The following is an 18,823-nucleotide window of genomic DNA, read 5'->3' as shown; positions in this document are numbered from 1 at the left end:
AGCAATAAAATTGACAGCAGCCATCAACAAGCTCCCTTTCTGACTTTGTGGGGTGAATTTACTGTTGCTTAAAACAGAGGAGCTGTCACAAAGCCTTAGATCAGTTACGGAGCAGCAAGCTGCATCGCATGGAAGGGAGCGGGCCTGAGAAGTGAAAGCAGGATGGGCAATTATGCTTTGCTAAGGCCTGGGCCCCTTTCATTGTTAGTGTGATGTAATTCACATCAGAGATTTTCTACAGAATTGTTTCATTTTTCCAAGTTACATATTAAATATTATGGAGGGCAGTATGTCTATGGGTTGGTAAATCAGCAATTAGTATTTTCCATCTGCAGCTTAAATCCCTAAGGCAAGAAAGAGCTTACCTGTGACAGAATATGCAGGGACTCAATGGGTTGGTGCTGTCTAAGACTGGATTCTTAGAGTTTGGACCTTCCACATTTTACATGGAATCATTTGGCTGGGAACCCTGAGCCAACCTCAGTCCAGCAGAATCTCAGTATCTGGGGGTGAGGCCTGGGAATCCATTTTGTAAAAACTTCCCTAGGAGATGCCAGTGAAAAACATGTGGGAGGCCCAGGAAACCGTGGAGAGGTCAGGAGCTAAGAGTCAGCAGCATGGGCATGGTGGCAGAACTAGGAGCTAATAAAGGCTCAGGGATCAGCACATATTAAAAATATACTGAATCTTGGCCGGGCACAATGGCTCTCATCTGTAATCCCAGCACTTTGGGAGGCCGAGGCAGGCAGATCACTTGAGGTCAGGAGTTCAAGACCAGCCTGGCCAACATGGTGAAACCCCGTCTCTACTAAAAATACAAAAATTAGCCAGGCGTGGTGGTGGGCGCCTGTAATCCCAGCTACTCAGGAGGCTGAGGCAGGAGAATCGCTGGAACCTGGGAGGCGGAGGTTACAGTGAGCCAAGATTGCACTATAGCACTCCAACCTGGGCGACAGAGCAAGAATCGGTCTCAAAAAAAAAATTTATATATATATATATATATATATATATATACACACACACACACACACACATACACACACATACACACACACACACATGGAGAGAGAGAGAGAGTCCTTACTATGTCCCAGGCATGTTCTAGGGTATCTTTAGGCAAAGACCCTCTCATGGCACTTGTATTTGGGAGAGACAAGACAAGACAAACTAATTAAAACAAATGAAGAAGTTAATTCCAAACACTGATAAGCATTATAAAGATAATAAAACCAGGTGAGGCATAGAGGTTGCTTTGGATTAGCTAGGTCAGAGAAGAACTCCCTCAAAGGAGAAAATATTCGCACTGAAATCTCAAGGAGATGAAGGAAGGAGCCATTTGGAGGCCAATGGCAGCATCTTAGAGGCAAAGGAAAGAGCAAGTGTGAAGGCCTGAAATCCCTGAGCAGGGAAGAGGTTCACCCACTGCTGTTCCCTGCCTGCTCTGCTTTTCCTGGGGGTGAAGAGACAAAAAGGATGACCCCCCAAGTTTTCACTCTGTTATGATGTCCCACTAGTATGCCTTCAACTTAAGGACTAATATATTCTGATTGGTTGGAATTCATTTTTATTTTGTTAGCTTATCAGAATTTCATAACTATAAGTTACCATCTCTATCTCTACCCTAAAATTGGTTATTGAACAGAACAATGCACCACTTGAGTCCAGGAGCTCCCGCCAAGCTTGTCTGGCAATCAAGACTTCAGAAGATACAGGCCTGTGTGAGTATGGCCCTTTAAGCCTAAGTCATGACATTGCTCTTTGTCTATCTGCATTCAGTGGTTCAGGCCCCTGTCCATGGCTGGTGTGACCTTTGGTGACATCCCCAGCCTCAACAGAAACCACTTCTCACTAAGCCAGCTTTACTGTGTTCCCAACAGCTAGCATGCAGGGATGCCTTCTTCCTCATTTTCACGTAAATGTGCTATTTCAAATGCTCTCCGAAGCAAATAGGCTTTTAAGGGCGAGCCTGAGAACCAAACCACGATTTATTTCACAGTTCTTCTGGAAAAGAGACTTCTAAGAACCAGATGCCCAAATGAGAAGAGCATTTTGGGTCACAGCCCACCTGCAAGTTAGGATCTGTAACATAAGAGCCAGAACACCAGATAGGCAGAGAGAGCCTGCCTGGTTTCTGAACTGAGTGAGGCAAATGTGGAAGAAATTCTAAACCTTGGGGGTGGGTTCTATTTTTTATAGCCATTCACACCCTAGGGGCATTACAGAGACCTTACAGACCTAAGGATTAAGAAGATTAATGGAGTCGATTTGATACCAAGTTTCATTTCTCAGCCTTTTCTTTTAAATTTATTATGCTTTTCTTTTTTCATTTAAAATAAGGATTGAGACTTTGTCCCCAAGTAAGTTTCTCAAATGGCTACATTACTGAGAACCCAGACCCAAGCACAATGCTACGTAGTGGGGGTGGGTAGTGGGCTGGCGTCAGCTCTGACAAATTGTGGAGGCTGATGATCTCCTTTCAGGGGCGGGGTGTGTGGTGCTGGGAGGGACGTCGGTGAGTAGAAGGGGAATGGCCTCCCTGTGGGAGACTCCGGGGCCGGCAGTCCTTGCCCAGTCCATCCCTAGGCTTCCTCCCACTCTTCCACATGCGGAAAGGGCTCTGTGCCTCTCACAGCAGCATCTGACCCTCTGGCCTGAGTCATTCGGTGTACTTGCCTAGAAGGTTCTTTAGCTCTGGGACTCACAGGAGTAAGAAGCTCAGAAAAGCACAGTGAGTCCCTGCCCAGCTCCAGGAAGCAATCTGAAAACTCTGGTCTGGTCACCAGCAGATGACAGTTCCTTCACTTAGAGCAATTTTGCTAAGCACATTTATTTGCTTTCTCTGGAAACCTTCAGCACTAAATGTGTTGGTATTTCCACCTGAGAAGGTATTTAACTGCAAAAAATAGCAGAATAGCCAACAATAATAGAAATAGTATGAGAAAGAAAATGCCTATGGCTGTAATCCCACAGGAAAGCTTGACATCAGATAGCTTAACTCCCCTTAGAGATGGCGGGTTTGCACACGTGGTCTCCTCCGAGCCTTCAAGTTTGTGCAGGTTTTCTTTGTACCATGTTAAGAAATGAATATTCGAGCAAGTGCAGTCCAGGGGGTTATGACTTAAATTAATGGTGCTCTGCTGGGACAAGATAGGGAGGAGACGGGGTGAGATGATGTTAATGCTGTTGGCAGCCAGATTGAGGTAGATTCCCTTAAGATGGCTAAGAGAATCAATGCTGTCGCATGTCAGGCTGTTGTGGCTTAAGTCTACATGGCTCATTTTTCCCAAGCTGTGGAATGCTTGCTGGTCTATAGAGAGGAGACCACAAGAGGATAAAATCAGAACCTCCAAGCTGCCCACGGTCTGAAGTAGGTTGGTCTTTGTGATAGTCCCATCTTGAAAGTGATTCCCTTTTAAGTTGAGATGCCGGAGAACTGGTAGGCCTGCTAGAAGATGCTGATTGCTGGTATCAAGGAAGCAGTAAGTGAGATTCAGAACCTGAAGGAAATGGAGGTTTTGGAAGGGACTTTGTGGAGCATTAATGTGTAAGCGGGTAAATGCCAAATCGAGGAGTTCTAGCTGAGGACATTCTTTGAATGCCTGACTCTGGAGACCAAGAGGCTCATTGTGGCTCAGGTTTAAGGTTTGCAAGTGGGACAGGTTTTTGAGTTGCAGACTGCAGCAGTCAGAAGCCTCTATGTCATTATGGCTTAAATCAAGTGTCTCAAGGTTTCCTAGTTTCTCCAAGCAGCCAACACCAAGGTGAAGTTTCTTCACGTTGCCTCTGATGTAGAGGTGTGTAAGGGAGGGGAAATTGGCAGCACTGATTTGACACAATTGGTCAAAATGATTTACACTGAGAACTAATTTCTTGAGCAAGTTCAGACCCTTAATCCCAGAGGGTAACCCTTTCAAGTGAGTTGCTGTCAGATCCAATTCTTGGAGTTGGGTGAAGCACTGAAATGTGGTGGATGAGATGTCAGAGAAGCGGTGTTCCTGCAGGTTGAGGCTCTCAACAGACATTTCACAGAGTCCCTTGAGCATGGCTGAACTAATATCTTCATCATCAATGTCCTCAAATGTTCCCAGCCAGAGAGACTGAGTAGTAGAGTTCTGCAGACCATTGAATATAACTGACAAATTTGGAGTTCCTCCAAAGTTCAAACTTTGGAAGACTGTTGAATCAAAAGCCCCAAGCTCAATACCTTTAACATTATTGCCATTGAAGTTCAGGCTTAGGTTGATGGCCTGCTCCAGAGACCTCATGTCTTCTCTAGAGATGTAGTGTATAGCATTATTCTGAAAATCCAGTACTTTCAGATTCCGTGCTGGGAAGTCTTTGGGGAACTTAATGGAGGAAATATGGTTGCTTCCAAGATACAAGCTTTCCAAGTTTTCCAGATTGTGCACTGGAATAAACTCGAGATTGGATATTCCCGTTTGGATTAAGAAAAGATGCTTCAGTGACTTGGGCCCATTAAGCGATGTTTCTGCCATGAATATCAGGGGATTTCCAGTTAACACAAGTGTGCTTAATTGATGATGGCTTTGAAAAGTGTCTTCATGTATCCAGTTAATCTGGCACCTTGAAAAGATAATCGTATTTAACAATAATTCATTTGAAAAAAGTAAAAAAATACTTTACAGTGACACACATTAACAAAGTCATCTTTTGTATCATTCAAAATCAAATATAAGAACTTTCTTCAATATCAACATATGGCCTATTGAAGGAATTAATGAGTAGCCTCACTTCTGAACACTCCAATCTAGATTTTTTTCCAGGTATCTTACCCCTTAGATTGAACCCTCAGAGGCTTGTGCCTGTATTCTAATGAACCATGGGTCATTTGTGGCAAAAATCAAATTATTATTTACTGTTTTAAGTAATACAAAATATATCATATAGAATGCATAATAGATAATATATGGTATAAAATACATATATATATATATATACACACAAAAATCTTTGTCATCCCGGGCAAGTTACAACTTTTCTCAACCTCTGTATTTTCATCTGAGAAAACCATCCTGGTATTGCACCTAAAAATACTGGGTTACACACACACACACACACAGATGGCCTCCTCATCTAACCATAAGTTGGATGATACTATGCACCATGGAACCTCACACTGGTGGTTTTAAAGATGAAGCGGTAGTATGGATGTGGACATTCTGTCCACAGAAGCTGAAGTTGAAGGACAAAATAGAAGAAGTAGAACTGCCGCAAAGGGTGCAGACTGCAGGTACACACAGAGCCTGTCCCCTCTTACACACACACACACACACACACTGTATAGCCCTTTCATTTTCTTCCCTTATTTTCTTGTAATACTTCTTCCTACTGGTTCTCAAACACTGGCTGAGCATGTGGAATCCCAATTATGCCACTATAACAAAATAATGGAACTCATTTTCCGATTTGTAGGGGGGGAAAGTAGATGGTGTGCTTTTCTCCTAGAAATTTTTCTTAAATGTCATTACCCAAAAATAAACTATGCCAAAATTTAGCATAGTTTGGCATCTGATTTAGTACAAGATTATTTTCATTTTTGCTATCAGTATTCCCTAGAACTGCTTGAACAGTGCTATTGATGCAACTGGTTTGAGAGCAATCCACTTTCCTCTCCGTTGGTTGATGTTTATTTAAATTACATTTCACCCACATAGAAGTATTTCATGGGGAGGCGTAAACATGTAGTGTAAGCAGATTGTCCCTGGGACCCCCAAAAAGGTCCTGCAAATAAATTAAGCACATACTGTATTTTAACTTAAATAAAATAAAAGAGCACACAAATAACTCAGATACATACCTAGTTAAATCCAAAAAGGTAAGATTCATGAGTCTGCTGAAGGTTCTATTGTGAATTGTAGGCAAAAAATTAAAGCTGAATTCCAAAAATTCTGTTGTGTTTGGTAGAGTGTCAGGGATTTCACTGAGACCTAAATTTTCACAGTTATATGTTTTGTTGGCTTCTTTCTGATGGGAGAAACAAAGTAAATTAATATTAGACTTAATAATTTTATAGACTGTCTAGCAAAATTATATATGTTTTACCTTCCGAGCGGCAATCGTACTTCTAGTAATCTTTACCAAATATACACTTGCCAAAAACAAGATGATGAATGCACATTGTTAACTGTAGTACTTTTTTTGTAATAGCAAAATTGACAATAACCAGACTATTCATCAATATAGGACTACTTGAACAAAACATGGTACATTCACAAAAAGGAATCCTCTAAAACTGAAAAAAATAAAAAAAACCCTCCATATATTGATATGGAGTGATATCTGGGATATATTTCAAGGTGAAAAAAGCAAAATGCAGAACAATATATGTAGTGTATATAGTATACAGTATGTAGTATAATGTACAGAGTATGCCTTTTGTGTAAGAAAGGTGTGTGTGAATTTTCTTATATTTGTTAAAACAAACCATGCAAAAACCCAAAAACTGATTGCCTTTAAGAAGAGGGAAGAGACCAGATAGAAGAGCAGGGATAGATGTGAGACTTCTCTGAATGCACTTGGTTTTACAGTTTTGATTTTGGTTGAATGGAAATGTTTAATTTCAGTTTGAAACAAACAAATCGACCTTAGATAAGCATCACCAAAATAAGACAATCAAACATTACATACTTTCGTATGTGAGACAATGTGAGGTATACAGCATTGTCTATGAAGTACTCTTGCCAAAAAAATAATTAAACTTGAAACTTATCAAGATTTTAGGTTTAACTTCACATCTCAAAGTGATATGGTGGATTTAAGTGGGACATTCTATGGAACAACTGACTTTGTTTTATCTGTGTGTGTGTGTGAGAGAGAGAGAGAGAGGGAGAGAGAATGAGAGAGGAGATAGTGCTTGTTAAAAGATACAGAGATATAAGATCTACTTAAGAGACATAACCATCAAATAATACAGTAGACCTCATTTAGATCCTGATCCAAATAAAGCAGTTCAAGAAGGCATTTTATAGACTGTCAGGTAATTCTGAGTGAGGACAGTATTCAATGATATTAAGGAATTCTGGATTTTGTAAATGACAGTGGACTTGTGGTTATTTAAAAGAAATGTTCTTATTCTTTTGAGAAGCATATTTAAATATTTAGGAGTAAAACAGCATGATGTTGGAATTGGCTCTAAAATAATCTGGCAAAAAAGGAGGAGAGGAATGTAGAGATGAAGTGAGTAGGCAAAATGCTTATGATTGTCGAATATTGAGATTCTTTGTTACTGTTTTTGTATATGTTTAACATTTTTTTCTTAACACAGTGCTTAAAAAAACTAGCAGGGTGGCATAGACCTGAGGCCTTGCAATCTTGAAGTATGAATTAATTTTAGATCTCTGTATTTGTAGGCTGCTGATACCAGACAGTAGGCTTTTGGGCACAACCCTACACATAAGTACAGATAACTTCCTCATCCTGTGCCCCAGGGTAGTCATGTATTCTGAAGCCTGCCAATCATGTCCTAACACAAGTTATGTGTTGAACTAAGTAGGTAAAAATGGGAAGTAGTTTTTTAGAAGCCTGTAGAACTGTGGGGTCATTATTTATCTGGCTAATGCTTTAAGATGAAGGGTAGTGGGGAAAATAGGAAGGTCTGACAGGGCAGGTATGAAAGTCTGATGGAGTATATTTTGCCTGTGGAGTCTCCTTGGAAAGATATAAATGATCTCTAGGGAAAGTTCCTGCTATGCTTTGAACTTGTCCTCCAAAGTTCATGTGTTGAGAACTTAATTGCCATTGTAATACTAAGAGGTGGGGCCTTTGGGAGGTGATTGGATCATGAAGATTCCACACTCATGAATGAATTAATACTATTATTGCAGGGTGGGTTAGTTATCATGGGACTGGACTCCTGATAAAGCGAGTAAGTTATTGGGTGGCCGAGGTAGGCAGATCACAAGGTCAGGAGTTCAAGGCCATCCTGGCCAACATAGCGAAACCCCGTCTCTACTAAAAATACAAAAATTAGCTGGGCGTGGTTGCGCATGCCTGTAATCCCAGCTATTCAGGAGGCTGAGGCAGGAGAATCGCTTGAACCAGGGACTCAGAGGTTGCAGTGAGCCAAGATTGCACCACTGCACTCCAGCCTGGCCACAGAGTGAGACTCTGTCTCAAAAAAAAAAAAAAAAAAAAAAAAAAAAGGTTGGGGGTAAGTTAGGCCTCCGTTTGCTCTGTCCACATGCTTGCTTTCACCTTCCTCCATGGAATCACACAGCAAGAAGGCCCTCACCAGATACCAGAGCCAGGCTCTTGGACTTCCTAGCTCCCAACTATGAGAAATAAATTACTTTTCTATACAAATTACCCAGGCTGTGGCATTCTGTGAAGCAGCAGTGACCTTGGAGGCACAAGAACAAGGACATCCCAGGACCTTGGGCCAGCTCTCAGTTCATCTCAGGCTCCAGGTGAGTTCATTCAACCTTCCAGCCCCTGCCTTTCCCTGACACATAGGGGTTCACCAGAAGCCCCACTGAAACTTCCCTGGGCTGGAAAAGATCTACTCTGTTACGGACTCCAGATCAGTGGCTTTTCTTATGCTGAGTTACAAACAGATCTGCTTAGTGACAAACAGAACTGCACACATCTTGCTTTGCTTTGAAGCAGGAGGCTTTTGAGATGTCACCATTGTAACCTCATTTTCTTTCACTCCAATTTCTGCTTAGCGATGTACTTTCTTGTAGCCACAGAACATGCTCATCTGCAGAAAGTCACCAGTTTTCTTTGATATTGTGACAACATTATAACTGTCACTGATGAAAATGCTTTATTTATATGTTCTTGCAATTTATTCTTCATTTTATAGACCCAAAGTCCTCCAGGCACTGCCACAAATCCACATAATGTCCTTGAAATGCACACTTTGCATTTAAAACTTAGATTTAGCTGACTGGTGGGGGAAAAAACCACGTGTTGCCAGACCTATCCTCAGTGCCCATGAATATGGACGACCCAGAGAGAATATGTATGTGCAGCTGCTGCCCCAATCGTTGCAAAGGTGCTGATTAGCTTAGAGGAGACATTTTGCTTTTCTGGTCTCCTTTGGCATAACTGATGTCACATACCGTTGGAGAAAAGGGACTTCCTCAGTTTGTCTCACTCTATTCCGGCCCTACAGCAAAAGGCTCAATGCTGTCATTTCCCTCCTTCTCCTGAATATATAAGTGCCCATGACACCTAAATTATTCTGTGCCTCAGCCTTTTGTGTGCTTTACTAAGCACTTTACTGCACTAATGTGATGCAGAAGATTGAGAATCCAGGAGGAGCTCTGCTAAGCCAGTGGCCTGAGTGAGCTCCTTGAAAATAGAAAGCAGGTAAATGAAGTAGCTTGGTTTCAACCCAGTGAAAAACTGATAACAAGTGGATGACGCTACCAAGAGGATCAAGGAGGCCACCATGAGCCTGTGCCATAATATTGAATCATCTCTGGTTAGGTGGAAATGGCAATAGATCCTGTGCCTTTGATTTCTAGGAGAAAGAGGCAAGTGACAAGAAACACAGCTGATAAGAGAATTTAGAAACCAAACACATTTTAGAGAATGTCTAGGGCTCAGCATACACGTAGCCCTTCCCTTATAGCTTTTATAATCACAATTGTATCATCAAAATGGCCACGATGATAGAGGCACCAAAGCACCACATGCTCTGGAATTATCTAGGAAGCATTAGATTGTTTTCAGACTATTGTAATTTTTTAAGGCAAAAGGTACACACACATGCACACACACACTATTCTTCACATTCTTTTTGATTGAGAGTACACTACTGACATCATGACCCTTAAGCCCTATACACCAATGTTTATATATCCTAAAAACAAGGATATTATATGACTATAGTGCCATTATGAAATTCAAGATATTTAATATTGATACAATGTAATTATCCAACATACTCTCTATATCCAAATTTTGCCAATTGTCCCATTATTGTTCTTTATAGTAATTTTTGTTTTTCCAATCCAGGATCACACATTGCATTTAGTTGTTGTATCTCCTTAGACTCCTTTAATCTGAGACAGTTCCTCAGCCTTTGTCTTTCACAACATGAATGTCCTTTGAAGAATGCAGGCCTATATTTTGCAGAATGTCCCAGTTATGGGTTTGTATGTTCCTCATAATTTGACTCTGGTTACACATTTTTGGTAGAAATACTGCATTAGTAAGGGTGTGTCATTCTCCCTATCAATATTCAAATGAAACATTTTTGAGCATGAGTTCTGATAGCCAGAGTTCCAGAACAGCACAACGGTAATGCAACAGAGAGTGAAAGGACAAGATGCAGAGAAGGAACACTGGGCCCCAGCAGACAGCATGGCCACCGCCAGGACCACGTGCTTCTGTTACTTTTTCCAGGCAGACACCCACTACCATTGCAGTTTCTCGGATCTCCACATGACCATTTCCTATAAACCCAGCCTTCTCTTCCTAGAGAAGTCTAGAAATGTGGTTAATTTCCAAAGTCCCTTTCTCACCTCTCTGCTTCTGCTGGCTCCAGTGCAGATGGGACTTCTTGATGTGAACTCACACAGCGAGTAGAGCTGTGGCAAGGCCACGTGGTATTCATGACAATTGCCTCATGCCCATCACTATTCTAAGTCAAGGGGCATTCGCTTGGGACTCACTGTGCACTGGGACCTGTGTCATCTGCTTTGTCTCCAGCTCTGTCTCAGACCTGTGCTCCCAGAGCTACATCTGTATTTGCAATCCCTTTTCCCTCTAGGTATTCATTTGCATTTTTTCAATCAGGCTCTTATTTTCCTCCCTTCTGCTGTATATCTAACTCCCTCTCATCCCACTGTATTTTCTTTCTTTGCAAGTGTTGAAACATTTTTCTAATTTGGAACTCTGAATTTCACTCAAGTGCTTATTCTCACCTTTTCGGATTTCTCATCTGCGCTTGACACACGCAGCAGCCACCTCCCCATGCATCAGAAGTCTAGGACACTGACCTCCAACGCTTCCTCATTAAGCATGCCTCCATCCAAGATAGAGCAAGTCGACTGAGCCAAATCCCAGAGCAACAATTAGTCTCTGAAAACAAAACAAACACTCCCTAGAGAGCACATTCCTGTAACTTCGTTGTCAATCTGATTCCTCCAGGCAAAGGGCATTCCAGTTACATGCACTTTATTTTCTGTTTGTCTGTAAAGTCAGACTGCTTGGGTTCAAATCCTAGCTCTCAACCACCAAGCTGTGTTCTCTGAGCCTCCCTTTTCCTCAAATGTAGATTGAGGTTAGGAACTTCACCTTGCAAGTTTACTGTGAGGATTAATGCGATAATGTGTGTCAGCACTAAACAAGAAGAGTTAGCGTTTAACTGGATCATCACAACCTCACATCATTATCAAAAGCTATTGGGAAGCCCTTGTGTCTATGAACTTGGAGTTCCTTTCAAAAAAGAAAAGAGCTCTGCTAACCAGTCCCCATCCCACACCTAGGGACTGAAGGGCTCACTTCTATCACAGTTTTGAGGGAAAAGGATGGCCAAGCTGAGCTCACTTGAAAAGGGGAGGCATGCCCACATTCCCAAGAAAATATTTCAAGAGTGCATCTAAAATGATGCCACAATCCAAATCACAGAACACGAATTCCAGCTGTTCTTTGCATATTTATCAGCTTCCAAAGACTTGATACGGGTCCTAATATTTTTGCTTAAGTCACACATATATAGGGACACAAACATTCACAGAGAGAGAGAGAGAGAGACAGAGAGAGAAAACATGTAGCATTTGACAATGGAAGAATCTATGTAGCCTGTAGGTGTTCACTGTAATAGTCTCAGAACTTGTAGGTAGGTTTGGATATTTTTCCAAACAAAAAGTTTTATTTAAAAATTAATCTTGACTCCTACTTGTATGTAAAAAACAAAAACAATTTTGATCCATCTAAATGTGAAACCTAGAAATAGCAAATAAATACAAAACAATAAAGCTTCTAGAAGAAACATGGGATAATATCACGGTCTTGAGGTAGGCAAAGATTTCTTAAACAGGACAGAATTGTACTGAAAATACAGGAAAAAAATAAGTTGAGGTATATTAAAATTAAGAACTTTGGGGCCGGGCACGGTGGCTCACGCCTGTAATCCCAGCACTTTGGGAAGCCGAGGCGGGCGGATCAGGAGGTCAGGAGATCGAGACCATCCTGGCTGACGAGGTGAAACTCCATCTCTACTAAAAATACAAAAAAATTGCCAGGTGTGGTGGTGGGCGCCTGTAGTCCCAGCTACTCGGGAGGCTGAGGCAGAATGGCGTGAACCTGGGAGGTGGAGCTTGCAGTGAGCTGAGGTCACGCCACTGCACTCGAGCCTGGGCGACAGAGTGAGACTCCGTCTCAAAAGAAAAAAAGAAAGAAAGAAAAAAAGAAACAGTACTGCGTAATTTATAAAGAAAAGAGGTCTAATTGGCTCACTGCTCTGCAGGCTCTACAGGAAGCACGGTGCTGGCATCCGCTTGGCTTCTGGGGAGGACTTGAGACGCTTACAATCATGGCAGAAGGCAGACGGGGAGCAGGCACGCTGCATGGTGAAAGCAGGAGAGAGAGAATGACAGAGGAGGTGCCACTCTTTTCAATGACCAGATCTCAGGCTCAGGAGAACTCATTATCACCAAGACAGCACCAAGCTGTGACGGAGCTGCCCCCACACGCCTCCCACCAGGCCCTACCTCCACCACTGGGAATTAAAATACAACATGAGATCTGGGCAGGGACACAGATCCAAACTATATCAGATCCCAAGTGGCAAACTGGGCCTAAATTTTAAATACAGCCGAGCAGCCACTTGCTGACTAGAGGTCACACATGTACTCTGAGTTTCTGAAAACCCCCATCTCTGTTTAATTTTGGAACTTTCTGTTCTCACCTGAACCAACCAATCAGGGCTCAGCTTTATCAACCAGTCAGGGTCCAGCTGCACCAACCGATCAGAACTAAGCAAGTTTGAATCCTGCTGCTGCGTAAATGAATTTGATTGGGAAGCTGAGTGGGAAAATTTCTCTCTATGGAGGCCAAGTTCCTCATTTGTTCCCTGGAATGCACCTTCCAAAGGCTACGTGCCAAAGGCCGTGTCTCCTCAGTTTGCGAACTGTTCATTGGAATAAAGTCTCCTTCGTCAAATTCCACCTCAGAGAATTTTATTCACAGGCTTAATAGGGCAATGGCGGTCACATGAACATGCAGACACTATGTGGTTAACTATGCATGAGCTGAAGGGGGAAGAAGAAAAGAGGAAAGGAAAGCAGCTTGGAAGGGTGAGTAAAGTTTGGGGTAATTTACCCTTGAAAAACGGCCAAACCCTTAAGTCAAAAGCAAGAGTTTATTCTTTTAGCCACCCCTCCTTTTATCCCTTGCCAGCAGCCTGGAAAGTTCCAGACTCTCAGGAATAAGTTCCATTTTTCTTTGCATCCCCCAGCTCCCTCCCTAGTATCCACACAGTAGCAAGGGCTCCCTAAACAGCCTTCGAATCTTGTTCTTGAGAACTCACTCACACGTGATAGATGAAACAAAAGAAAATACAGATCTGATGCTAACTGAATAGCTGACAAGGTCATTTAAAATCAGACTTCTTTCAGAGGGAGGGCTGCAGGAATGTTGTTGTATTGGAAGGTTTCAGTTTCATCTGGCTTATCCAAAAAGGAAAGACTTTGCAGCCACACAGGGCTAGGCTTGCAGGCCCTAGAACACTGAGCACCACTCCTGAGACATGAATAGCCCTGAAGGCCCCAGAACAGGCAGCCAAAGGACTAGGGGGCCTCCCCCTGATGCAAGGATTTCGAAGTTAAACTTGTAGGTGTATAAGAGTGGGGCATTTAAAACAGCCTGCTTCCCAATGAGGTGGAATTAAATGGTGATGTTATCCTATTGGAGGCTGTCTCCTGGAGGTGATAACCTATGTTCCTGATCACTGGGGGGATGGTGCCCTTATTCCTACCCACTTGTCATGCCTCCCAAATGTCTGTATGACATTGACCTGAAACCACCTTTGCAAAATTATGACAGCAAGAGAAATATGACATAGTTGACTCCATCTTACTTCTAACCTCCAGTTTCTCCTTGGTCATTCCTGGGTGTAGACCAAGCTGAATTTGGGATGAATTTAGTTTATACTTTAACCTTAAAGCAAGGATGGTAATAGCCCTTCTTAAAACAAAAGCACCTTTTTAAAACTAAAGAAAGGTCACCCGTTAGGATTATGAGAGGGGCTTGAATCCGCCTAAGATGTTGGCATAATTACTCCTTACTGTTCAGGAGTCATGTGGCCAGAGGTCACAAGATTTGTGACTTCCCCAATTACTCCTGTAGATAACATCACTATTATAGAATCTAAGATTTTTTTTTGAGATATCTTTCAGACTAACCCCACCCAGACTCCTGACTCACCCCATCCTGCGGCCTCACCCAGAGGTGGGCTGAGAACTAAGGACCATTTTCCAAAACCTTATGACTTCTTCACCAACCAGTCAACATTTGCCATTCCCGTGTACCCTGCCCACCAAACTATCCTTGAAAACTCCTAATCTCCAAGACTTTGGAGTGATTGATTTGAGTAATAACTCTGTCTCCCACCTGGCGTGGCCAGTCTCACATCAATTAAACTTTCTTTACTGCAATGCCATAGTCTCAGTGGATTGATTTTGTCTGGACAGTGGGCAGGAAGAACTTGTCGGGCAATTACAGACCTTCCAACCTGAAGGGTGAGGGGACAGCCTTCTGGGGCTGATAGAAATGTCTTACTCTTCTCCTTCTGTTATGGGCTGAATTTTCTCTCCCCCACCACCAAATTCATATGTTGAAGTCCTAACCCACAGGACCTCAGAATGTGACTGTATTTAGAGACAGGGCCTTTAAAGAGGTCATTAAGGGAAGCTGAGGTCATATAGGTGGGCCCTAATCCAATCTGACTGGAGTCCTTAAAAGATGAGGACATTTGGACAAACAAGAAGACACCAGCGCTCATGCACACAGGAAAGGCCATGAGAGGACACAGAGAGAAGATGGCCATCTGCATGCCAGGGAGCGAGGGTGCAGAAGAAGCAAACTCTGCCAACACCTTGATCTTAAAACTCCAGCCTCCAGAACTGTGAGACAATCAATTTCTCTTGTTTAAGTCACCTAGTCTATGGTATTCAGGGTTTTTTTTGGTTTGTTTTTGTTTTTTGGTGTATTTTTTGTTTGTTTGTTTTAAGACAGAGTCTTGCTCTGTCGCCAAGGCTGGAGTGCGGTGGCACAATCACGGGTTTGCCCTCTGCCTCCCGGGTTTGAGTGAGTCTCCTGCCTCAGCCTCCCGAGTAGTTGGGATTACAGGCATGTGCCACCATGCCCAGCTAATATTTGTATTTTTAGTACAGATGGGGTTTTGCCATGTTGCCCAGACTGGTCTCGAACTCCCAGTCTCAAGGCATACACCCACCTTGGCCTCCCAAAGTGCTGGGATTATAGGCGTGAGCCACCACGCCTGGCCCAGTCTGTGGCATTTGTTATGACAGCCCAAGCAAAGCAACACACACCTTCCCAGCCTTCATTTCTCATTGGCATGATGCCTCCTCTTGGCCTGCTGCTGATTCCATCCTAATGCCAGACCAACAAGGCTCTGCTCACCCAGCTCTGAGCCTTACCCCAGTGCTGGCTTTGCTCTGCTCTTCCTGATCCTCTGATCTCCTTCTAGTCCTGCCCCAGGGCAACTCCACATCTGGCTACTCCTGGCTCTTACTCTTCTTTTTACCTCAACCCAGACCAGCAGCTCACCAAGCCACCAAGACTCATGGTTCCTCCTGTATGCAGCCCTTGTCTGACAGGCCACGTGGTATTGATCACTTGTGGGGTCAGAGAAAGTGGGAGGAAGTTTGAAGCATTTTAGAGGATGGCAAGAGACGGAGGCCCTTCTCCTTTTTCTCTCATTATCCCCTCCAAGAACTTCCCACAGGTTGATAAATATTGCTATGGTCCAAAACAGAAGGTGCAATTTGGCTCTATTCTCAGATTTTCCTCCTATGGGTTAGTAAAACAGATGGAAGGCTGTCCAAGTCGAGGAGAGAGCCAGACTCATTCAGAGTGATCTTTTCAATGCTCGAAAACCTGGCACAGCCCTGTCTTTACTAATTCTCACCCTGAGAGGAGACCAAAGGACTCATTGGGATAGTGGCCATGTGAGAGTGGGGATGTTAAACCAACAGCTCCCCTAGGTTGAGGCAGGTTTAGGGGTCTGCTTTGTGCACACAGACCCTATTAATATCTTATGACCCACTTGGGATTATTTGGGTGGAATTGTTTGAAGAGGAGAAAAATTCTCTTTGCTTCCTATTAAGATGCCACCAGATGATCCCCTGGCAGAGTTCTTTGGCTCCTTTCTCACAATAATGAAAAAATTATATATACACCTTATTTCCTTTTTAAAGACACTAGATATTGGGATGCCAAGGCTCAGATTGGACTGCGTGCTAAATCTCAAAATTTTCAGACAGTTTAATCTGCATAAAGACAAACAGTTTGGACTCACCTCAATGCACATCTGATCCCAGGAGGTGATGACTTTACAGCCGGCAGAAAACAGCACCACCCAAAAGAAGCAGCTGACGTCAAACGCCATCACAGGACTGGTGCAATCCTAGCTTGGTGGGTTTACCTAATGCTTGGAGCTGAGAAATGGAATCAAACTGTGAAGGCCCTGGCAATTTGGCAGCCAGAGAGGTACTCAGAAGGGTGATCTTGGAACAAGAAATGCTGTTGACTGCTCAGCATTCTGTGGCTCTGTGCTGAAAAAAAAAAAAAAAAGGAAGTCCCTTTTGCATACCACCCATCTTTGCCAAAAATAACTGAGGACCCAGCCCCAGAATGGCCCGTTGCATTTCCTGGCACTGAACATGAATCAGTTGTGCAGTCCTTTTGGGCTGATCACACAGACTCTCATTGTGATGGTTCCAATTGACTTTATGCCAACTTCAAGCATTTGGCCAACTCCAACAGCTTCTGGTCCTTTTCCCCGAGAGAGGCTGTGGAAGCTCTACTCACCAAGGAGGCCACTTTCTTAGTTGTCCTAGGTGAGTGAATAGAAGAGGTGTCAGAGAACATGGAAGGGCAGAGCACTCTGCGGGGGCAGACTGAAGAACTGAGCCCTTCAGTGGCACCTGCTGAGCTGGGAACTGGAGCAGGAGGGAGCAGGCTTGAGAGTGTATCTGCTCCTTGAGCCTCAGCTGCTGCCTTGGCCACCTTGTCCATCCCCACCTCTGGTCTTCGTATAGGGGGAAGATTACTTCATCTCTTGACCTGGCGGTTCAGGCTTGTTAAAGCAGTTGGGGTGAACTCTCTTGTTCCCTCCTAACCTGGCCTGGAGAAGTAGGGGACACTGCCATAGATAGAGCAGCCTGGCTAAAGGAGAGTAGAGTTAGGGATGCCAGCCTTGGCTCTATTTCTTCTTAGAAATAGCTTTGAAGCAGGATTACAATTACCCTTATTATGGAGCAAGATGTGGCAATGATTAAAGAAAGCCAAAGTTCAAACATTCCTCAATAGGCTGCATTTAGCTACCTGTTCTGTCTGTTCTTCAACCCTCTGGCATACAGGATATATTTGGTGTTACTGTTCTCCCACTCCATTTCCAAGAGCCCAGTTCTTACTATCAGAGTTCACAATGACTTAACTACTGCTACTACTACTACTACCACCACCACCACCACCTCTACAGTATTGCTATGATTAATCAAATGACTATAGTATCTGCCATTTATTGAGTCCTTACTATGTGTCAGACACTGGGTCAGGTTTAATGCAGTTTTTTGCTGCATTTTCCTATCCTCGAATATTTCCATATATTCTATAAGAGAGATATTATTATTTCCCTCATTTTATAGATGTAGAAACTGATGCTTAAGAGAAATTAAATGATCTCTCCAAGCCACACAATTAGAGAGTGGTAGATTAGGGCTTCAGATCCAGAAAATCTCACTGCAGAGACTATGCTGCTACTCTTCACAGTTTAAGAAAGGACTTTGCCTCCTGAAGGAGCTGAAGAGTAGATGGGGCGAAGAATGTTGTTCATCTGGAGATTTCAGAAAAGATGCTAAAAAGCAGAGGGGATTGGAGGAAATATGTACTTGGCAGTCTGCTAGGCCTGCTACACATATTTGGGCTTTTCCTGGTCACCCTTAAAATGCCATCTTCATCAACAAAATCATCTCTGAAGATGCTATCAGCAAGACACAGTCTAAGCAAACCCAGACCAATGACGGACCACCTTGCTTCAAATAAGACATCCATCAGTGTATATTAGGAAGAGCTGAGAACTGGGAAGGGTCTAGTGGTAGACCGCAGATCCTTGCTTACCAACTGAGTGACCTTGGGCAAGTCATTTCACTTCTCTAAGTCCGTTTTCCCATCTGAAAAACAAGAATTATAATTCCTCTTCTGCCTACATCACAGAGTAATTATGAGGATCAAATAGGATCATGTATGTGAAAATGCTTTTCTTATCTTAAAGTCCCACATAAATATGCAGAATGTGAGGCAAAGACTGAGTAACGAATTCCGATGTCATGTAAATATCACTCTCAGGAAATTGTCTCCTGCCCCAGAGATGTTGAAAGGCATATTACTTTCCTTCTTAAAGAAAGGTCTGATGGCTCAGTTAAGGCCATCAGATTTTGTCATTTTCTTAAGCTATATCATTTGCATATGATTTACATGTGTTTGCATAATGAAGTCAAAAGACTCACTGCAAGTATATAAGAGTAAAATAAAATGAATGAATATGAGTGACCTTCTGCCACAGTATTCAAATCACATATTCAGGGCATAATACCCTGAAATA

At 42.9% G+C, this 18,823-nt stretch overlaps 1 protein-coding gene across 4 annotated transcripts; it reads right to left on the bottom strand.

Moving 5' to 3' along the window:
• Nucleotides 1-2,276: 2,276 nt before the first annotated feature.
• CD180 (CD180 molecule) lies at nt 2,277-17,161 on the bottom strand. Of its 4 annotated transcripts, XM_063811159.1 has the most exons (5): nt 16,517-16,876; nt 12,433-12,538; nt 10,896-11,052; nt 5,819-5,985; nt 2,277-4,584 (listed from the first exon to the last, which is right to left on the bottom strand). In XM_063811159.1, exons 3-5 carry the CDS (start codon nt 10,944-10,946, stop codon nt 2,856-2,858), a joined length of 1,947 nt encoding a protein of 648 aa, XP_063667229.1. In that variant the 5' UTR covers nt 10,947-11,052; nt 12,433-12,538; nt 16,517-16,876; the 3' UTR covers nt 2,277-2,855. The 4 variants fall into 4 exon arrangements, with proteins under 4 accessions (XP_063667229.1, XP_063667228.1, XP_009447343.4 ...); XM_063811158.1 differs by lacking the exon at nt 10,896-11,052 and having other exon boundaries at nt 16,517-16,893; XM_009449068.5 differs by lacking the exon at nt 12,433-12,538 and having other exon boundaries at nt 16,517-16,840.
• Nucleotides 17,162-18,823: the final 1,662 nt, after the last annotated feature.

Source organism: Pan troglodytes, chromosome 4, assembly GCF_028858775.2.
Source record: "Pan troglodytes isolate AG18354 chromosome 4, NHGRI_mPanTro3-v2.0_pri, whole genome shotgun sequence".
In the NCBI taxonomy this organism is placed as follows: Eukaryota; Metazoa; Chordata; class Mammalia; order Primates; family Hominidae; genus Pan; species Pan troglodytes.
Note: the sequence above shows the minus strand (reverse complement) of the source record. Positions and strands in the feature narration are given on the sequence as shown.